At 42.4% G+C, this 23985-nt stretch overlaps 1 protein-coding gene across 1 annotated transcript in view; it reads right to left on the bottom strand.

Annotated features, from left to right (window-relative positions):
• The window catches only part of Adarb2 (adenosine deaminase RNA specific B2 (inactive)), a 530291-nt gene that overhangs the window by 12845 nt on the left and 493461 nt on the right, over positions 1-23985 (bottom strand). The window contains exon 8 of the mRNA XM_028769889.1: positions 8929-9110. Coding sequence (XP_028625722.1) covers positions 8929-9110 — 182 coding nt within the window. The remainder of the gene's footprint in view (positions 1-8928; positions 9111-23985) is intronic.

The following is a 23985-nucleotide window of genomic DNA, read 5'->3' on the forward strand; positions in this document are numbered from 1 at the left end:
ACACACACACAGAGACAGACACACACAGAGACAGACACACACAGACACACAGACACATACACAGACACAGACACACACACACACAGAGACAGACACACACAGACACACACAGACACATACACAGACACAGACACACACACAGAGACAGACACACACAGACACACACAGACACATACACAGACACACACAGACAGAGACAGACAGAGACAGACACACACAGACACACACACACACAGAGACAGACACACACAGACACACACAGACACATATACAGACACACACACACACACAGACAGACACATACACAGACATAGACACAGACACACACACATACACACAGAGACACACACAGACACATAACATACACACACACACAGACACATTCACACTCTCTTTCTCTTTCATATACACACAGAGACAGAGAGAGACACACACACAGAGACAGAGACATACACAGACACACAGTCTCTCTCTCTCTCTCTCTTTCTCTCTCTCTCTCTCTTATACACACACACACACACACACACACACACACACACTTCTAATGAAAACAAAATTGGTAAATTTATCATATTAATGTCATTTTATTTTTTATCATTAACACAAACACTATCACAATCGTCAGTAGTTTTTTAGATACTCTTTTGTCTTAATAGAGCATATTTGGTGAGAAATCTATGATATGTGCTGCAGAGCCTACAGAATATGATGGGACTGAGTGAGGGTGGGCAGTTGGTACATTGGGTGGTGAGGTTTTGTCTAAACAAGTTCTCTGTGTATTTAAAAAATAAACCAAGGCGGCTGGGAAGATGGCCGAGTGGGCACAAGCATTCGTTGTGCAAGCATGACTTCTATGGAGTTTGAATCCATAGAACCTATGAGGAACTAGGGTTGGGAGTTGGGTGCTGGGAGCCAACTCCAGTTCTCTGGAAATGTGTGCTCAACCTCAGGGCCGTGTCTCCACTCCCCTTCCCCCCAATACTCCCTCTTGCAAGAAGACAAAACAACCAAATCTGTTTGGTTTAACGGGATCTCTGATCCAAAAAGAAATGTCAAAAAGGAAACCTAGAACACAGCCACACAGGCACCTATCCCCACAACCTTGGTTAACCTACAAGAAAACAAAAACAAAAACAAAAACCCAAAAAAGACAAAGATCTTGCTGATAGAGAAATTTTTCATTCTTTCTGGAAGGTGTTTCCACAGACCATTCCATATCTTTTTCCTCGGGTGGTTTTCCTCACTTTGCCCCTGTGCCTTGGTTTCGATTTTTTTTATGCTCCTCGCCCCTTTTTTCAGATAGTTAAATTATGAAGCCCTGGCTGGCCTGGAACTAGCTATGTAGAGTTCCTAAGTACAAGATGAACATGGGAAGGCAATCTATGCCTGGGCTCTCTGCTCCCGGGGAACCGGAAGTGAGGCGTGGACAAGGACTTCGCTTCACAATTTAAGCTTTGGAGCCAGTCACCACCAGATGAAGGACACCCTGAGAGCTTGTCGATTATCACATACATTTCATAGATAATGCCTAGCAGAGAGTCAAAAAAATGGCCTGGAGCCCTCTTGAGGCACTGGAAGGGACTCAACCAACTTCTGAGGCTGCCTAGGAGAAAGCCTTGGGGAAGGGAAGCGCTGAGTGTGTGAGGAACCAATGGCTTGTATACCTCCAACACTTTAAAAAAAAAGGACGTGTTTACAGATAATATCTATGGAAGTTTGTCAGTTACTACATCATATACTTAAATTTGTTGTAATATAAAATGATACTACAAATTAATAGCTAGATAAAAAAATACTTGCTTATAAGTTATTATAAGAATAACTTACAAATTATTTTGCAAAATATAATTTATCATCACTAAATTTCCCTTAGATTTGAGAAGACTAGGATTCCACATAAGATTCTTAAACACAGTGTACACTCATGCCAAAGTAGGAACATGGATGCCTTTCGGTATCCACAGTATGAAAAGCAAATAGAAGAGGGTAAAACTTAGCCTATTGTTGGTGAAGATTTTAGTGCACATCAAGCTTCTGACTACGTTGTCAGGAAGCACAATCTCTAAACCTTCTCTTCTGGATAGGATTGCTATAATTTTTCACTTCTTCAGGACAGTCAGTACCAGGAAGAAAGAGAGCCAATGCTCTCTATTTCTTTAAGAAATGTGCCAGTGTTCATCGCAACAAGCTAAAACAGTGGTCTTCAACATACAGGTCTAGTGATCAATTCTCTGACCTGTCTATGGATTCAGATCTCCTGATCATTGCTATAACCTTGCTGTGTGTTATAAAAATAATTTATTTTCAGTGTGGGCTTAAAAATGTCAAGTTACAAACCACATCTTGGGCTGGTGAGCTGGCTCAGTGGTTAAAGATATCTGCTCCCAGACCTCCAGAGTTCAATCTCAGAGACCCGTACAGTCGAAGAGTAGAAGGGGACAAAACACTCTCATGGGCCATCCTCTGACTTCCACAAGTGTGCTTACACACACACACACACACACACACACACACACACACAGAGAGAGAGAGAGAGAGAGAGAGAGAGAGAGAGAGAGAGAGAGAGAGAGAGAAGCATAAACACATCTGTTAAATATACTACTATCATAAAGAAAGAGTTTGACTATTGTATTGGTTATTTTTCTTTTGCTGTGATAAAATACCCTGGCAAAAGCATCTTCAGGAAGAAAGGGTTTATTCTGGTCTATAGCTCCAGAGGGACAGAGTCTATCATGGTGGGGATGGTGGTCAACAGAGACAGGGGCAGGAAGCTGACTGCTCAAACTAACTCAGGGACCAGAAAGGGGGTAGGGGGAAGAGAAGAGGGAAGGGAGGGCCAAAAGCAGGGCCAGGCTATAAACTCCCAAAGCCCACACTCAAGGACGTACTTCCTACAGCAAGGTCCCACACTGTAAACACTCCACAGCATACTCAAACAATGCCATCAACTGGGACCAATTGTTCAAATAATGACACTATGGGGGACATGTCTCATTCAAATGCACAGCTATGCTGTCTAGACACCTTCATTCTACTGCGATATTTTTACTTGATGGGAAAAAAGTTCATCTTGATGTTGAAAGCATCAGGAAGCATATATCTTCAGCTTGGTAGAAACAAGTTGTCAAAGTCACTTTCTATTTTGTGGCACTTTGTTTTTCTAAAAATACAAATATTCCAAGTATAGATTTTTATTAGTTATTACTCTCATGCTTTGTTTTTGTCTTATTGAGTTCACAAGAAGGCAGAATTCACAATGGCAGCCTTCTTTAGGGTGGCTGTTTCAAGTAATGATGAATTTTTCTTCCCACGAAGGACTCAGGATTTGGCCCAGCCTTAGCATGCTCACAGGCTTCTGGTCCTGAAGTTGACTTCAGGTTAGCTTGCCTTATGCAGAATACTTCAAGCTTGACTTTGATCCATTAATATGCACCCTGTGTCTGTGGCAATGAGGGTATCCTTTTCAGCTTGGTTGATTCTTTTTAACCCAGAACTGATTTAGCTGTATCTAAATTGCAGGGCTTCTTTCTACTAATGTGTGAGCTTCACCTTTTAGGGCAACTCTGCAAACTGACCTGAGGGAAACTCATTTGCTTGTTTGAGTATGTTTTTTATTATTATCCTCAGGCCCGACTTTCTCCTCCCCCACTCTTGTTTTTTTTTTTTTTTCCTTCTTCAAGAAATTAGGATGATTTCTTTTCAAAATTTGCATGATTCATTTTCAAATGCCCATCAAAAGGCAATGAAGTTGCTGCTTAAGGTTCTGAGCAGGCGTGGAGATATCAAGATTTAGCTCAATTTGCATCTTTATAGTAAGGAGAACCATATTCTACATAAGTACAGGATGACAGGTTTAGTCGGACCACACTGCTAGAGGGGGAGACATTGCCCCATGGGCTCGGGGAGAGGACATAGTATCTCAGGGGTTAGGCTATACCTTAAGCCAATCAGAGGTCCTGGGTTCCTCTCAGTTCTGCTGATGCATGGTATATGTAAGCTTTTATTCAACCCAGATTTTGGGGATCCAACTTGGGTTGTCAGGCTTGTGTGACAATTGCTTTACACCCTTGAGCCATCTTGTGGCCCTTCATTTTAATTTTTTGAGACAAGGACTTTCCAGTGAACCTGAATCTGACCATTCTGTCAAGACTGGCTGACCAGTGAGCTCCAGGGATCTATCTGACTATGCCCTTCCTAGTGTTGGACTTATAGGCATGCTGCTATGCTTGACTTGTATGTTGGTGTTGGACACCTGAATGTAGGTCCCTTTGCTTGTGGAGCAAGTACCTGCTGAGCCAACTCTACAGGAACAACAATTAAAAGTTGTCATTTTATTTATGTTGCTATGTCCCAGATGGACATGCCATTTATAAAGAGCACAGATAAGAGACTGATGTCCAAGAAGGAATGTCCAGGTTCCCAGAGGATGAACAAAGACCACTATCTTGACAGAGGGTTGGTATTGTATTTTCCCTTTCTTAGTATTTATTAATTTTAAATAGCTGTTCAAAAGACTAAATCTAACATTGTGTGCATTTCTCTGTGTGGGTACGTGTATGTGAATCAGGTGCCCACAGAAATCAGGAGAGGGCACTGAATCCTTTGTAGCTGGAGTTATAGGACATTGTAAGTTGCCGGTAACCAAACTAAGGTTGCATGCAAGAGGAGCATAGCACTCAGAACTGATGAGCCATCTGCCCCATCCCTAAATCATTTTTTTTTTTTTTTTGCTCACTCTCAGATAAATACAGAAGAATGAGGAGTACTCAAGGAGTTAGGAGCACAGAAAAATAGAATGTAATGAGAAGTGTCTGTCTCTCTTTAAAACCTACAATAAATTTAACTTACAATAAGTCCAAGAACCATGCCATAATTTGGGGACATCTAGTGTGGAGATATTGACTTATGCTTCCAATCCAGCTTCCCCTCCCCCCCTCGCTCCCCAATCTTGTCTTGAACTACGTTTGGTGCTTAGTTAGAGCGAGTCCTTGGTCACTTTAAGACAAGACAGGATAAAGAAAAGCAAGGAAGAATGGAAGCAAGAAAGAGAAAGAGTGTGCTCCCCCAAGTAGCATTTTCTTAGAATTGCTGAAATTATTGGCCATTTAAAAAATAAATATAATTTTCTAGACCTCAAGGCAAATCCTTCATGTCTGTGCTTAGTGGCAGGCAAGTCTTCAGTGCTGCATGAGGTGCTGAGAGCAGCAGGCAGCTAAGAGTTTTGGACACACTCCAGTGCACTGGCTCGATGCCCCCACACCCCCTCTCCAGTAGTTAGTCGTTGCTTCCTCTTTAGCTAGGCTTGTTTCACATTATTAGTTTTTATGTGTGTATGTGTGTGTGTTAAATAGGCATCTAGGAACTGCACTGTTCTGCGATGTCACAGGATGTAATCTGATATATTAGAAGAATGTAAAATTTAAGCCAACTGGACTTGAGTTTAAGTTCTTGCTTCTTTTGGTTAAATAGAGCATCTTAAGGAGTATATCGCATTTACATGAGTCTCTTTCCAAGTTAATTACTATGTGCTCGTTGGTATGAAGGCTGGCATGTGCATGTATGTGGAGGCCATAGGTAACGTTCAGTATTGTTCTTTAGGGTCAGCATCTACCTTCTAAGACAGAGTTTCTCAGTGACCTCCATGTCTAAGTAGGCCAGACCACCTGGCCATGGAGTCGCAATTGCAGGCCTTTTAGTGTGGGTCCTAGAGCTTGAACACAGGTCCTCGGGCCTGCAAGACAAACATTGTACTGACTGAAGTGGCTTCCTTGCCTTCCTTTGACACTTAAAAGAAATGGAGTGACTCGTATTTGCTTTTGGTTGGCATGAAGACTGAATGAGATGATCCAAAATGATGTCGTAAAGTCAGTACAGAGAGAGGGGGCGTCTGTTAAAGAAGTGTCATCAGATTTCTCTAAATGATGTTGCCACTCTCGGGACACTTCTCAACTTTATAACAGTTGTACCACTCAGATCATACCCCTCTACTCACTTCCTTTCTGACCCCATGAATACCACCTTTAGGTTGTTCATTTCTCAAGAGCTGTTATAGTTAGAGTGATGGATTCTGTAGCCTAGGTTGAACCCAAAGGCAGCCTTTATAGCTTGGACTTTTCAGGTGAACTAAAACTCAACCCATTATGGATACCGCTGACTAGCTAGTGATTAAGACCCATCGCACATTTGATGTCGAGAGTAAAGGAGACAGCCAATGGTCTGGGAACAATAGTAGGGGTACAGGGTGATGTAGTAAGCTGAGAGGGTAGGCTTCCCACTGCCTGTGCGCAAATCCAGCCTTTAGTATTGATATTACCTCAGCCCTCAGGATGGAGATGAAATATCATTCCTTTCACAATAGTCGACCTTGTGTTACAGTGAAATAAGGGAAAATCTGGATACAAACAACTATTTGACATTCCTGGATTAAACAGTGCCAACCTTTTCCAGATAGCCTTGCCAAAACTTGCCAGTATTTCAGTACAAGTTCTCCTTAGCTGCTGCACACTTGGAACCCCAAGATCTAGCAAGAGTCTAATAAATCCTGTGCCTTTGAACACAGAGTGACACCAGTCTCTCTATGTATGTCTGGCTTGTCTGTAATTCTAGTCTGTAATTCACTATACATCAAACCCAGGAGCCTCCCTCACTTTTCTGATCACTCAAATGACAGGTGTGTGTCACCACACTCAGCATCATGTGCTAGGATTGTGGTGCTGTCTGATGTCACGAACTCTGTTCACTGCTAAAAGGAAGGTAAGTCTTACAAAGGACCCTAAGAGCTTAGATGTTGTCTAAAATGCCTGGGGTTTTAATACGGAAAGGAACAAGTGACTAGTTGGTGACATACGGAGGGGGCTCCTTTCCTGCCCTGCCTGTTTTAACTTCTTAAATCTGTGATCTTATTTTACATAACTTTTAAATGGCCAACATTGTAGGATAGACGAATAAAGAGATTCATTTCTGTGATGGCTGGCATCTTAAGAATTTGCTTAGCATCCTCCTGTGCTCTGCATGAATTATTTCATTTCTTTCCCATAGCTGCTCCTATGAGGCCCCCTTTTCACACCTGATCTTATAGTGTGGAACAGTTTTAAAATTCTGGGAAAAAAATCTTAGGCCCAATTGCAACACACAGATACACACACACCGATACACACAAACATACAAACACAGTCAGACATGTAGATATGTACATACATATATACACACATATGTACATACATACACAAATACATACACGCATATATACACACACACACATACATATATATCAACAACTACTTTGTTTTACTGTTTTTATTCTTTCTTAGATACTGGCTGTATTAAACTTCTCTTATTACTGTGACCAAATTACTTGACAGAAGCAACTTAAGGGAAGAAGAGTTTACATTGGCTTATAATTTGAGGAGAGACAATCTATCATGGAGGAGCCTAAGAGACTACCTGCATTTTTTACAAGTAGTCAGGAGGTAGAGCAAACAGAAAGCAAGGCCATAAAACATCTAGGTCTGCTCCAGTGACCTACTTCCCCTAGGCCTGCTCCACTGACCTACTTCCTCTACCAAGCCTTCACCTCCTAAGAGCTTCACAGCAGCTAGACTAAGTATTAAAACCCATGGACCTATGGAAGATACTTCCTATTCATACCATTCTCAGCATAGGCTGAGAGTAAACCAGCCAAGCCCACGAGTGCTTGTCCCTAGCTCCTGGAGCAGAGCCCTGGCTTGCTTTTCACAGAGAGTTCTGCTGCTTCTCAGTGCATCTGCCTGATTTTGCCACAAGTAGTTTCTCAAGAGAACTCACCCGAAGCAAAAGGGAACTCACGTAAAGACCTAGAGTTTTCTACCAGGTTCTCATTACAAGGCTAACAGGACATGATTAAAGTTCACATGCTTCTTCTTTCTGCTTTGGTTAGCTCCTACAAGCCTGGAAGTTTATGATTAATACAGAAGGCTGGTACCAGTATATAAATATCACTTTTCCAAACCCATGGAGATTTCTCGTTGGGTCCTTTCTATGAGACACAAAAGTTCACACCTTCCAGTGTGTCTAAAGCTTTGTGACCTATGACTCTTGCAACCAGCTGTTGCCAGGTGGATTGGCATGTCTGGGCTCCCTAAAGGCACCTAGGCTTGTGGGAAGGTGTGGTGTCTTAGGGCTTGCCTCCCAGATGAGGTCCCAGCTAGTCCTGCAACAGAGGGTGCCCTTCTAGGTTCTGCAGATATACTGCAGGTGACCTGGGGACTGGCTGACACTTCCCTCTCCTGCCTCTCTCGGTGTGTGTTTGTGTGTTACAGTGGGAGTATGGGAGTCAGAGGACAATCTTGAGTATTAGTCTCTGCTTTTCACCTTGTATGAGATTAGGTCTCTTTTTTCATATATATATATATATTAGGCTAATTGGCCAGTGACCTTCTGTCCGGTGAAGCTGTTGTCTCTGGCTTCCATTACCCCCAAAGAGTGCTGGGATGTACACTACTACCACATTCAATACACTCAGTTTTTTTATGTGAGTTCTGGGGATTTGAACTCAGGTTCTCAAACACCAGGGATATCTAAAACAGGTGTTGGGGGCCTTTTAAGCCTTATTCTATTACCAGGGATTACAATTCACTATAAATTACTGCAGTGAAAACAAGATACAGATGTGTGATGTGCTAGGTCCCACCTGAATTCCTGCTAAAGTGTTGTTTAACACATTATCAGATATTCTGTGATCTTTATACATGTGAGTATGCGTGTGTGCACACACACACACACACACACACACACACTATTGGTCCATTTTAAGTTTTTTTCATTGTTGTTACTTTACTCATTAAGTTTGAAATTATCATTGCCAAAGTGAATGCAACCAGATAAGAGTTGCAACCATGGGGCCTGTGTTCAGCAGCCTGAGGACAAGGCGGTGGGGTGCAGGTCTCTTACCACTAAGGAGAGGCCTATTTTGTCGGTATGAGGCAGGGAGCTGGCCGATGCCCTCCATCCTGTGGCTCATGACCCGTGCAAGGTGGCCCGTGTGGTGCAGACTTCCCACAATGATGCTGTGGAGGTACACAGGCTCGATGAAGTGACAGAGGAGAGCGCCTTGGAGTCCCAGTACATTCCAGCTAGAAGGAAAAGCAAGGGTGAAGTCAGTGGGATTCCTGAGCCTGCTGGGGATGCAGTGCTGGCAGCTGTGCCTGCTGGGGGTGCAGTGCTAGGAGCTGTGCCTGCTGGGGATGCAGTCTTGGGAGCTGTGCCTGCTGAGGGTGCAGTGCTGGGAGCTGTGCCTGCTGGGGATGCAGTGCTGGGAGCTGTGCCTGCTGGGGATGCAGCACTGGCAGCTCCTGGGACACTCAGGGAGCTGGACTTGTAAGAGATGTTAGTATCATTCTCTCCTTCAGCTGTCTGCTCTTTGAAGTGTCTCTGTTTTCAGCCTGGGGAGTAATGGCCTGGGAACGTCTCAGCAGCAAGTTATCAGGGTGGCCACTGATGATTCTGTTAGACTCTAAGGACCTAGGACTGAGCTCTGATAGTGTCTTTGTGTTCCTTAAGCTCGACTTCCCTTTCTGGAAAACCGAGTTGTTAGAGAGACAGGAATCACTATTCTCCCAGAGATTAAAATCAGACTCTTTAAAAGAAGTGAATTTGAAGTTTTTTCCCCCTTATATTCCATCTGGGATAGGTCCAGAAACTGAATTTGCTGATTTCCATTTGGAGAAAAGCAACTGTCTTCCATACCCTTTGTCCTTAGCACTCAGAATGACCTACTGTATTGAAATTAAAGAGCATTAATAAATGACTTTGTTTTGGATTGGGAATTTTTTAATTTTAAAAAATCCTAGATCAGAGATGATTGACAAGGGCTCTTTCTTTGAAATAAATATAGCTCTGGATGAATGTTCTTATTTCTTCAAGCAGAGAAAGTACTGTGATAAGTTTTTTTTTTTTTTGCCCTCCGACCTAAATTCGGGGTACAAAGTTCTGTGTATCTACTACCTAATGTGGTTTCCACCCTGCTGTGTTTCGAATGCAACCACTATTGGAGGCAGGCATTATGTAGCTAATTTCTTACATCATTGTTCTTTTTCATTAATTAACATTTCTCCACTGTTGGAGCAATTATTGTGGGGCCTCCATGCTGTACATCTCTTTTGATGATTAATAAGGAGTCATTATATCTTTCTTCCCGAAGCAGTCAATTAACACAGAATTCTTTCCATTAATTACCGAATGCGTCTCTACCTGGAGAGCAATCTGCTCTGAGAACCGGTGACACCAATTGCTCTAAAAAGTTCTCTTTAAATTTTATTCCAAAAACACAAGCAATTTAGCTGGCGATATTAATCTGCCTCGGAAGCATCGTGGTGAATGAGAAACATCTTTTAATCTCATGCAAGAAAAGGCAGCCATCTGGCTGGCAAGGATTTCAGGGAGCCACTCTCCCAGTCTCCCTCTGTAAATGCAGGTCATTAAAGTAATGTGTTCATCTACATAAAACTCAAATGGAATATAAAAGGTAATATTTATATACAAACAATTTAGTCCCACGATTTAAACAGTCATTGGTTTTATGAAACATTTACTTTAGGCTATCAGATTTGCATAACTTCATTTAAAAATACTGTGGTCAGTTTCTAGAAGTCACATTAGTCTTCTCAGCAAAGAAAGTGCTGTCTTCAGATACATGCACTTTATCCAAGTGTAAGTATCAGAATGCGATGAGAGAAAGGGCATGTCTGGAAGAAGCACATGTCCTCATTCCTGATGTCTTTTGGCTGTAACGTTTCTGCTTCATGCTGAATTTTCACTACAATAAGGCACACCCACCATGGATCCTCTAATGACACTACTCTTCATTGATGAGTTACAGAATGTCTATAAAACTCAAGAGAGGAGTCTACTGATATGGGAACTCTTCCTAGGAGGAACAGTGTTGGTGGTTTTGAGTTGTACATGGGGAATTTGGTTCATTCTCTTGTCTTTTGACGTTGCATTATTTATTTATTTTATTATTATTTTTAAATACAACATTATGTTCCTCCCTCTCAACTCCTCCTAGATTCTCTCCATATCCACCCACCCTCATGTTCTTTCCATCAAACATAAAGTGCGTGTGCATGTGCACATGCACGCGTGCACACACACACACACACACACACACACCAGAAAACTCAAATCAAAACAAACAAAAAAGATAAATGAGATAAAAACTGAGAAGCCAAGAAGAGGTATAACAAGATGGATCAGTGGGTAGCTGTAGGTACCTACTGCCAAATCTGAAGACCTGAGTTTAATCCCTAGAACCCCAATATTAGAAAGAAAGTTGTCCACTGGCCTCCATATGTTCAGCATGGCATGTGATATCTCACAATTAAAAAATGTAGTAAATATTTTTTTTAAAGGTGAGAATGCCAAGATTGATTGCATATTCCAGTAGACCCAGTACTTGAGAAATGGAGGCAGGAGAATAGTGAGTTGGAGGCCATCCCAGGAAAGACTCTGCTTGATACAAAAAAATTAGCCTCCCCCACACAAACAAACAAACAGAATTTAACAGAATTGCTACTGTGTAGTGCTTTAGACATATTCTTTTCAAGTTTGAAGATAGTGAAAAAGTACGCCAAGGAAAGGTTGGTTCAAAAGGATGCTCAGAAAGACTGTCAAGAGCTAACTATACAAAGCAAAGGGCTCTGGGCTATAGATGGGGAGAGTGGAACTTGCAACCTTCAGACTGTAGATAAAATGTAGAACTTTCCTATCCATTTAAAGCAGAATAATACACAGATCTCCATTAATAACAATACATCTTCTTCAAATAAGCTAAACTTCAGACAATAAAATGCGAATTCCCTAGATGGGATATAGTAATTCTTGAGACCATCAAAGTATTGGCTTTGAACAAAACTTGTGGAACACATTTGAGTGGTTCTGACTCCACTGGATTGTCGAAAGACAAATAATTTCTATATTTGGTTCCTTCTAGTAACCTTTACAATAAAAAGAAAAATCAACCTCCTCTTTGCCTGACTATAGGAGTTTAAACGAATTCGGCTAACATGATCAATAAAACCAAATGTCTCTCTGAATATGAACTGGAGAATCCTCAGCATTCAAGATTGAATGGAAAAATATCTCTCCTTTTGTTCAAATAGCTGATATGCCTGTAATGTTGACAGAGACAGAAATCCTATGCCTAGTTTTCAATATAGATAATCCCTAAGTAAATATATTTTTTTTGTCTGTTTGTCAATCACAGAAATACCACTGGTAAGTAAGGAGAGATTTTAGAAAAGGCTGCCTTTCTTTAGGCAAGAGATATCATCTCCTAGCTGAATTTGAACTGTGACCTCCAAGTTAGGGAGAAAATGATGAGCCTTTTGCACGAGATCCTCCCCACAGGTGTGTACCTTGAAGCTTAGACAGACAACATCCATTGGTGATGTGTATTTTGGCTATTTTCTTTTTCTGCCTGTTATTTATACCATCTTGATGTGGTCCTGGCAAAAAGAAACAGCTTTTTAGAATTGTAAGTGTGCACCATGAGGTAGTTCCATAGATACCCATGTCTACTTTATTCTGTGAGTCTGTTTTCTGAACAAAACATCACACCAATGACAAAATTTTCCCATGTTCTTTCTGAAGCCAGTGAGAGTCACACTGAGGGAATCCAAGAAGTCACATTCTGTAGGTGATACTCAGAAGCTATGGTGGAATCATGGTCTTCAACTTAGCCTGTATCCTGGATCAGCCCAAAGCTTTAAGAACATTCTGGATCATGTACTAGCTTGCTTTCTACTGTTGTGATTAAAAAACATGGTCAAAAGCAACTTGTTGAGGAAAGCATTTATTTCATCTTACAACCCCAAGTATATACCACATCTCTGAGGGAAGCCGGGGTAGGGACTCCAGGCAGGAACCTGGAGACAGGAACTGAAGCAGAGGTGTGGAGGAGTGCAACTTACTGGCTTGCTCCTCATGGCTGGCTCAGGTACTTTTCTTACAGGACCCAGGACCACTTGTCCCAATGGTACTACTACCCAAGTAGGGTGGGCACTCTCCTATCAATCATTAATCAAGAAAACACCCCAAACACTTGCCTCTAGGCCAGTCTGACTCAGATTAATCCCTTAATTGAGGTTCCCTTACCCCAGGTGACTCTAATTTGTTAAGCAGTCATAAACTAACCAGCACAAATACATTCTTATCTGTTTGGTTGGGGTGAGTCTGGGCAAACCTGTTTTTGTTTGTTTGTTTATTTATTCATCTATTTTTTGCCAAAGTCATTCAGTGCTGAAGTTGTAGCATCTGAGTAGTTAATAAAAATTTTGGAGTAAAAAAAGTCAGATAAAATGCACATCCAGCCTCTGGTCATTTGGGCCATCCTGAACCACTTTTTGATGCTTTGAGCAATAGTCTGCTCAGTGATCCTCTGAGTGTGGTATCTTAGTGACACAGACAAGGCTGGGCACTTGATTGAAGCACATACTCTCAGGCTCCATGCCAGACTCACCAAATTAGGACCTTGGGAGAGGAGTCTAGCAGTTGTGTTTTAACAGGTCTTCCAGGTGATTCTATTGATGCTAAAGTCTGACGCCTGCCTGTCTCCATTGTCACATGGCCACACTAATACTGTGTGCTTTCCAATGCACTGAGAGACCGTGGAAAATCAATTTTACATCCATTTGGGGGGTTAATACTTGTTTTCTTCCCATATTTCCTATGTGTCACACCACCTTCCCTCCACTTTTATGAAGACAGGTAATAAGACAAATCCAGAGTATCTTGGCCAATCCATTTCTAGTTGATTAACCATGTTCTACTTTTTTTTTAAATAGGTAAAGAAGAATGATAACCCTTTGAATCAATAACTAGACTTGTAAGAGCTCATCCCATGGTTACGCTTTATAAAAGTACCAGGGTATATGTATCAGGATAGTCTTTACAGATTTGTCATAAATATAAAACAAACTAAAGAAGACAAAAGAAGACTAGAAATAGGCTATCATTTAGTATAGACCTGACTTAATAAATCACAGTATATCCACAGAAAGCAAAGATATCATAATTACACTGCTTGCCTGAATGCCTATCCCCGGCAAGGGCTACTTTTGAGTACCTCCCCTGCTCTCTGGCTTTGTGTACCTCCTCCCACGTGGATGTATCCAACTGGCTGCCTGCACAATGCCTCTCCCCAGACATTCATCAGGATTCTAGGACTGTTTCAGATTCTGCTGGCCCACTTCTCTTGTTTTCTTTCCATAACCATGGTATTCTTACTCACTGATCTAGATAGCCATGTTTCTTTTGTAGAACTGGATTCTCAGCCCTCTGCTGTTTCCACACCTCTGAGAAGAATCTGGGAGGCTGGCAGACACCTGTGTCTGTCTCTGGGGGTACTAATCTGGCCATTCTGGCCACTTCAGTGGGTGTTTGCACTAGTAACAGGGCTGGCAGATGTCACAGGGTCTTTGATCTGTTGCAGTTGCTTCTGTATTTGATAAGTATCATCCACTTGATCACTCTGTTTTCATCATGAGAGATTGTACAAGACTTTCTTAAAAGCTGTTATAAAAATCACCAGAGCTCCAAGTGAAATAATGGTAGAAAGTCTTTGAGGTGAGCAGAGTTGTGTGTGATGTTAGTCTTAACCTTTTGGGAGATTGATGCAGGACTACCATGAGCTCAAGGCCAACTGGGCTGGCTAGGAAGTTCCAGGGCCATCCTAGGCTACTTGGGGGAAACCCTGTCTCAAAAAGGAGTTGGGAAAGGCTAGGAGTGTGATTCAGTGATAGAGTACTTGTTTTGTATGCATGGAACCCTAGATCGAATCTTCAGTACTACACCCCTCACAAAAAAACTGAGATGAGAAAATAGTACACCATCCTCTTTGTAATTCTATGGAGTTTGTAATGTGGTGCAGGTGAGGAGTCTGCCAACAAATTAAGAAGGAAGGAAGTCAGAACTTTCCCCTAGAGTCCTAGGTGCAGAGAAGGAGCAGCTTTGAGACAATGTGGAACAACAGGTCTTTACTTTGAGGGCGAGCATCCCTTTCTGGGCATCTGCTTCTTCAGAAAGCAGCTATCATTTTTTGAAAAACAGTTCTTCTTTTTTTAATGGAGAAAGTTTTAATTCCTTTATTTAAAGAGACGTTGTAATCAATAATCAGGTCCAGGTACTTAAAATCAGAAGCCATATCTAAAGGGACATTAGTTCCAGAAGATTTAGATTTGTATATGCTATTCAACTTCTGCTCTGGTTTCCCCATTTTTTAAGGAGCCTGTGGCTTTTCCCTGTGAGAGCAGCTGCTCAGAGTATAAAAACAAACCACGTAGACAGGGATGTGGCCATGGCTACAGCTACTGTCACCTGTTCCTCTATCCACGGGCTATTGTTGGTTGGTGACTTGCTACTCAGCTTTAATTTTGTGGTTCTGAAAGTCAATTTTAATTGAGGAGGTGAAATAATCCATGTTCTATAGATCCACTCAGTCTTTAAGGATGCTGTTAGAGCTGGGATTTTGGGAGCACACTTTGCTGTAATTTTTATCTAGCTTCATGATTTTCCAGAGTTAAGCTACATAAGTAACTTTTCTCCTGATGTATAACACACGACTGCTTCAACATGGCCCCAAACAGCAGAAACACATCTCTTATGGTTCTGGAGACCAGAGGTCAGAAATCAAGCTGTGAACCTGCCTGGCTATACTTCCCCTGGAGGCTCTGGGGAGGCTCCACCCTCAAAATTCCTGCTGCTGGAGATTGCTGTTGATGCTCTTGGGTTGTGTCCACATCACTCCAAACTCTGCTTTCTGCCATGTGCACTTTCATGTGCCTGTCCCCATAGTTTCTCTCTCTCGCCTTCACAAGGACACATGTGGTTGCATCTAGAAGCCATCTGAGGTAGGGTACATGCTTCCATTACTCTGCCCAACTTAATTCTGCCATATGAGGTTGGAGTCATAGGTTCTGGGATGACACACATCTTTAGAGGTGTCTATTCAACTGCCTACATCCCAGGGGATTCCATCTTGTCCTTTGGCCTTTTAATGGAAGCCGTTGTTTACCCCTCCTGTACAGATCCTACATTTGTTCAGAGCTGAGCTCTAGAACAAAGCGTTTGCACAGAGAGTCTTTTGGGAGTGTTCCTCATAGTAGCAATGACCTGGAAACACTGCAGGCATCCAGCAACAGGGATGGAAGCAGCTGACGGCATAATTATTAGCAGTAATACATTCATGGTACAGTGCTGGTTATCTTAACAAGGGGCCGGGGTTGTAGTTTTGAGCAACAGTTTGTAAGCCAATTTCTAAAAAATCATTAAAAAAAATCTTAGTTGTAGGAAAAAAAATGTGAGTTAAAAAAAGATTAACAGGACTATAGCAACAGTGACAATTGGGATACCAGCTGATATTTCTTTATATTTTCCTAATATTTCTCTATGGTATTTCCCTTTTCTTGAGACAGGCTCTCACTCCATAGTCCTGGTTGGCCTTGAACTCCCTATATAGCCTAGGATTGTCGCAAAATTAGGGTAATCTCCTGTCTCATATTGTAGAGAAATAAGGATACAATGCAAATGTATATGCCTTGATACTTTATTGACTGAGTCATCCTCTTTTACCTGGTAAAATTTAAAAGCTATTATTATTATTAATTATTATTATTATTGGGATGGGACTCAAAGCCTGAATATCTATCACTGAGCTATAATCCTAGTCCTTGATTCCATGGAATAGAGTCTCCTTATATAGGTCAGCATGGCCTCGATCTTGAGATCATCTTGGTCCAGCCTTCCAAGTGTTTTGATTATAGGAACACTTAGGCCAGAGATTTAATTCAGTTTTCTGTGAAATTCTGTCACTCACAAGGGAGGTAATTCTTCCTACACAAGAGTTTGTGAATCAGCCTTTATGTTTAAGATGTTGTTTAGCTCTAGAGTTTTAACTTAATTTTCTTTTATTTTTATTTCTTTATTTTTTATGTGTATGTTTCTATGTGTGTGTGTGGACGTTGTGTGCAGATACTGCATGCACATACATGGGAAGTATAGTGGTAACGTATTATTATGAAAGAGAAATCCATTCATTGGATACTTCTTAGAGGAGCATTAAGGTCTCGTAAGAATAATCATGATATGGGTCATCAAGGAGATTGGTTGATGTTCCAGTGAGGATCTCATTCCTTGATAAGGAATTAAAACCATCAGAGTTTGGTCCACGAAGAGAGCTACTACTGTCTATTTTGGTACTTGTACAGACAGAAGGAAGGACAGAGTGCTAGAAAAGATAGAATTCTAGCGAGAGCCCCAATTTCTAGACAGAAGGAAGAATACTTTCGAACGTTAGCTGGTAAGTAACTAGAGGTAAAGGTTTTCTGTGCAGTGCTCACGATAACACACTGCAGAAATTTCGAGCTTTCTGAATCATTTCCTTGTTTTCCTGTAAAACTGATCTTACCACTGGCATTGTAAAATGAAATCAATTTTTACTCATAAAATTTTGTACCCAGAAGAATGGCTGTTGTTACTTAGCAGTATCATCATGCAGGTGCCATTGATCACAAACAGAGAAGCCCGTGTAATATTTTGATCTGCATGTGGGAAATGATACAGCTGTGCTAATCGTTTGGATCCTTGGATATGTCAGGCCCAGGTTCAGTATCTCAGTATCTCAGGGAATTTGCAAAGAGAACCACAGGTTGGTCTAGTGGATGTGCTTCCTCCACCTTAATTAAAAACACCATTTTATCAGTTTGTTTTCATCTTAACAGATGAAGTAAGGGGTGAGAAAAAGTCATCTGGACTCATTTTTTATAGTGCTCAAACAACTGCGTTTACTAAGAGAGGCAGTTCTACATTACTAAATATTGCAGGACTGGGCTCCAAGCAGCATGGGAGATAAGACTTATTTTCTTGAAAAGAAAAATCAGTAGGTTCATTTGATATTAAATACCTCCCTAAAACCTATGGACAGCACAAATAAGTTCTTAGCTTTTGTGGGAAGATTACAATTTTTAAAAAATATTAGTTTCCAGGTGCTGGGGAGATGGCTCAGTTGGTAAAAGTGCTTTTGATGCAAGCCCAAGGACCTGCGTTCAGTTTCTTGGCACTCACATAAAAACCTGCATATGCCGGGTGGTGGTGGCGCACGCCTTTAATCCCAGCACTTGGGAGGCAGAGACAGGCAGATTTCTGAGTTCAAGGCCAGCCTGGTCTACAGAGTGAGTTCCAGGACAGCCAGGACTACACAGAGAAACCCTGTCTTGAAAAACCACACAAACAAACAAACAAACAAACAAACAAACAACCTGCATAAAGGGCACAAGGGCACATGTCTATAGTTCCAGTGCCACAGAGGCAGAGACAGGCAGATCCTTGGGCTCACTGCCTACCCAGGTGAGCTGAATTGGTGGGCTCTAGGTTCAGACACCAAGTCTTAAAAAATAAGGCAGAGAGGCATGGAAGAATTAGACCTTTGCCTCCGCTTTTCATAGTCACACACCCACATGTGTACACATCCATGAAAACACACGCACACACCAGGGACATGTGATACACCATTCACCCATGTTACCACCATACACACAATAAAACACTAGTTTCTACACCACATTCAATCGCGTTGTACATATTAAAGTTTTATAATTTTTCCTGTAGAAGGAAGAAATTTTAGTCATTATTTAACTAGTAAAGATTCACTAGCCATTGACTCCATGCACACCAACAGATACCGTGAGAGAGTCACTGTGACTCAACATGATGCAGTCGGTGAGCCAGAACGTGGGCTCTTCTCTTCCTCTTGAATCTCCCAATGATGTTTCAAATATCTTCTTACTATCAGTCTCAACAGTATTCAGATCAGTAACTAATGAGTTGGTTCCTGAAGATAGTGTAGTCACATAGCAAGTCTGACCCTCTGGATCTTGGCCACAGTGACTCCATCATGTAACAAACTGGGTACACCACTCTTTCCATAGTTAGGCAGTATTTACCGAAAGCAGAAGAATCACTCATAAGGGCAAGGATGGGGCACATATAAACATCTTTCCCAGAGTCTGGTTTTGTTTATGTCTTATGTTGCTTGAGAGTATAGTTACCTCTACTGCTGTAATACTAGGTAGCACTCTCAGTTCAGGTTTGGGTCAGTTCTGTAGTAGATTTAGGCCCATGCAGAATAGCAGAATAGGAATTTGGTAGGTGGGAGTTCGCTGACTTAGCTTCCTGTACTCCATAGCAACCGTAACAGATGCATTTCACCCCACAGGATGAGCTTGAATAAATCACTTTCAGGTGTTGCTGCTAGCCCTTTGTAGACAGTGTTTAGTTTCACACCTCCTCAGAAAAGTTACATACAACACATCAGCAATGAGGACAAACACAAGGTAGTGTCTGCCAACTGCCGGCTAGTGTTTCCACCCCTTTCAACTTAGCAAGGCACTCTGAGGACTTTGCCTAAAAGGGACCTGAAGCTCTATGGTCTTGAGTAATGCCTCAGTTCCTCATTGATTAACATTTCTCACTGTCCCTCCTGACTGTGCAGGCGGTGATGCTGCTGCTGCATGTATTGTGTGGATAAAGACATGGGGAGGGGGGATTGCTCACTTGGTAAAGTGCTTGCGGTTCAGACTTGAGGGCCTGAACCCACATAAAACAACAACAACAACAAAACCAGGTGTGGTAGCATGTGCCTGTAACGCCAGCATTGGGGGATGGCTGAGACAGGAGGATCCCTGGCTGGTCAGTTTAGCTGAGTCAAGGAATTTGAGGCTCAGTGAGAGATCTTATCTTAAACAAAAACAACAACAACAAAAGTGGAGATGTCATTGAGGATCTGCATGTGTCCTTGCAAACACATGTATACACACGCACACAGACACACGCACATAGACACACACACAGTCACACACTCACAGACACACACAGACATACATGAGAAAGAGAGGGCACACACACACACACACACACACACACACACATGAGAAAGAGAGAGAGGGTCAGAGGTCCCTGTTCACAGATTAGGGTTTGGAGGGAGGGATAAATTCTAAGAAAGAATGAAGATTCCTAATAACAGATAACAGACGAATGTTATTTCTAGAATCTGTCTACACTTGTTAGTCTTAATATACTGGTAGCACTTAGCTTCCGCCCCTCAGAGGCAGCCCAGAGCTTGTTCCTGAAGCTTATGCCAGTTCTCATGGTCTAACTGCTATGTCTTGACCAATGTTGAGCTGTCAGCCTGAGGTCACTGTGCACAGACCCAGCAGGAGACACACTGGTTTGGGTAGCAGTTCATGACTTTGTAAAAATGTTATCATGTTCTTCTGTGTGGACATAGCAGGTCTAAAAATAATTCCAAAAGCATACATGATGGCCAGATAATCCTGAAGTGGCAAATTTGGAGTATTTATGAATTTTAGTATAATTTAGCTGAAGTTTGTGTATTTTTCATTTTTAAATAATGACTGTGTTTTACATCTGATTTTCAAAAGTGCTTGAAAATTTAATAACAATCTCCCAAGGGTCTGTCTGGTTCCAACATGATGTGATACTGGGTGCGGTACAGCATATGTTGTAGGCTGAATATGCAGCAAGTGTTTCCTCAAGAGTGTTTTATAGACTATGGCTCCTGTGCCTCTGTGTACTCACAGCCTCACTCTCCAGGGCGTCGAGTGTCACTAATCCACCCAGTGAGAAGATTTCATCTGTACTTGTGTGTGAAGCTCCTCTGTTTTGAACATTATTTAAGCCCTAGGTTGAAATTTTGTTTTCCTACAGGCTAGAAAACAGATGAACACATACATTAGCAGACTGCCTCTTTGTGAAGCCTTTGTACAAATAATGCACACTGCAGATGCTTATGGTCTTGAACCATCAGCATAACATATGTTCCTGCTCAAAAGTGGCAAACGTGCCCTGTTCTGAAATAGCTCCTGTATGAGCACTCACATCGGCATCTTCTGCTCAGGGTCTGGCTGTGCAGGAGGTACAAGGACTTCCATGCCAAGGAAGTGTTTCTATGCCAGTTGCTTTAGCCCGATCCAGACAGAACTGTTTAGAGTGGGTGTATTATTTCTGTCACTGTTATGGTCATCACTGCCTTGTCCTCATCATCATTACCAATAAGTGCCATTTATCAAGAGCCATCGTGTGCATCTCACTGTGACAGACGCCATGCAAATCAAGTGGCATCAGCGATCGCATGAAGGTCAGGCTCAGACACAAGCAACAGCACTGCACCCCTACCATTTCAGGGTAGGAGACAGGCTGTGTGATGGGGTGGGATATGAGGAGGGTAGGGCTGCAACTTTCCCAGCATTCCCTGCAGGGTAGGGAAGGATGGCATGCTGGGAAATGAGAAGGGATGAAGTCAACCACTGAGTGTGAGCCTCAGAAACCCATTGAGATGTGTGTGTGTGTGTCTGTGTGTGTGTGTGTGTGTGTAGCAGTAAGGAGACGGAGGGATGAAAGTGAGGGAGAAAAGGATGGAGGAGTGGAAGGAAGAGAAAGAGAGAGACAGAAAGATACTGAGACAAAAGGAGAGAGACAGACAAATGATGGGGGACATGGAGAATGACTGAGAAATAGAGAGACAGAGGAAGAAACAAGGAGAGAGAGAGAGAGACAGATAGACAGACAGACAGACAGACACACACACACACAGACAGAGAGAGACAGAGAGACAGAGTGAGAGAGGAGAGACAGAGAGAGACAGAGAGACAGACAGAAAGACACAGACAGAGTGAGAGAGGAGAGACAGAGAGAGACACAGAGAGAGAGGGAGAGAGTGAGGAGGATGGTTAGAGACACAGAAAGAGGGGGCTAGTTAGAAAGATACAGGAAGATACAGAGATAGATGGACAAGAGACAGAGGCAACAAGAAAGACAGGAAGAGGAGAGAAGAGTCTAACAGAACAGAAGGTAAGGGAGGCAGAAGGGGAATGAAGCTCATACAGAAACCAGGAGGTGGGCGTGAGGGGATGGAGCAAGGGTCTGAGGGCATCTCTAAGTCCTGGCATCCATCAGATTACTCTGTTCTGTCCTGTCTCCACCTACCATTACATGTGGTAAGGAGGGGATGAGTGGGTGGGAACTGGTGGTGTGAAGCCACGTGGTGCCAGGGGATTGATTTCTGGGTAAATTCAGGGAGTGGTCTCTCTGTAGCCAACTGTAAAACTGACATTACAGTTTTCCCCAGCATTTGCCTTCTTTAAAAAATGGGAGTGGGCACTGCAAGGGAATATCAATACAAATTAAAAATATCTCTCTGGGTTCCCTGAGGGACAAGCCTGACTGCATAGGGGTTGATGTCAAAAGTATCCCCTCTCCAGGAAAAAGACATAGGGTATGGCCCTCATGCCTCACTGGACAATGACAGGGGGACCAGAGCCATTACAACGTCCCCTTCAATTACTGGCGGTCAGGCCTCTATCCCTGCCTTTGCAAGATTAGATTCGCCATAGCCCGTCTATACTTAGAGAAGGGAGGAGATGTCAGGGGCATCCCTGCTTACACACTGAAGGCCTGAAATCAGCCATAGGCCTAAAATCATCAATAGACCTGTCATAGATGTATACTAACACCAAGTCTTGGGTCTCTGTGGATAAAACACTGAAACAGATGGCTATAAGCTATTGTAAACAGGCAGTTTTTGTGACAATTTACCAGCCTGAGGAGTCATAGACCTTGTAAATAGGTAGCCTTGGCAGACAATACCAACTTAGATAAGGACAAGTGAATCATAGGCAGAGTCATAGTGACCTATCCCCTGAACCTTCACCCAGCCGATACCCTGTTCTGAAAGATATCTGTATTCCCCCTGAACACCCACACTCCAGTGTCATCCCCTTCCCCACGTCCTGCCTTTTTGTGTTTATAACCCCTGTGTGAATGAGTATAAATTACAATTTGAAAAAAAAATTATATATATACATATATATATATATAAATGGGAGTGGGGATATGTGAAGGGAACAGGAAGGATCAGGTGTCTGTACAATCTAGAAATATGGGGCAATGGAAACTCCCAGGAATCAATGAGGGTGACTCCAGCTAAGACTCCTAGCAATTGGGGACACGAAGCCTGAACCAGCTATCTCCTATAACCAGGCAAGACTTCCTGATATTGGGACACTAACCCAGCCATAAAACCTTTGAACTACAATTTGTCATGCCTACAAGATTTTCCGGGTTAAAGATGGTACAGAAATTGTGGGAGTGGCCAACCAATGACTGGTCCAGCTTGAGACCCATGGCATGAGAGGGAACCCACCCATGATACTGCCTGGAGCCTGGAGGACCAGGAGCCAGAGGCTGGGATAGTCCAGTGACTCACGATAGAACCAAACATGAATGCAAAACAAAACAAAACAACAACATCAAAACAAACAAACAAACAAACAAACATAACAGAAATGATTGGCATCTAGCCCAGTTGCCATCAGAGAGGCATCACCCAGAAACTGATGGAAACAGATGCAGAGACCCACAGCTAAACATTAAGCACAGCTTAGGAAATCCTGCAGAAGAGGGGAGGAAAGATCGTAGGAGTCAGAGGGGTCAAGGACACCACAAAGAACAACCACAGAATCAACTAATCTCGGCTCACAATGGCTCACAGAGACTAAGCTGCCAACCAGGGAGCCTGCATGGGACTGATCCAGGCCTTCTGCACATTTGTTACAGTTGTGTAGCTTGATGGTCTTGTGGGATTCCTAACAGTGGGAGCAGGAGCTGTCTCTGACTCTGTTGTCTGCCTTCAGGGCACTTTCCTTCTACTGGGTTGTCTTGTCTAGCCTTAATAGAAGAAAAAGTGCCTAGTCTTACAACAACTTGATATGATATATCATTGCTGGTTGATATCCACCGAGGCCGGCCCTTTTCTGAAGGGGAATGGAGGAGGAGTGGATGGAGGGGGCGTGGAGGAGAGGAGGGAGGGAAAACTATAGTCAGGATATAAAATAAAATAAAATAAAATAAAATAAAATAAAATAAAATAAAATAAAA

The sequence above is a fragment of the Grammomys surdaster genome, unplaced genomic scaffold, assembly GCF_004785775.1.
Source record: "Grammomys surdaster isolate TR1022 unplaced genomic scaffold, NIH_TR_1.0 194, whole genome shotgun sequence".
NCBI classification, from domain to species: domain Eukaryota; kingdom Metazoa; phylum Chordata; class Mammalia; order Rodentia; family Muridae; genus Grammomys; species Grammomys surdaster.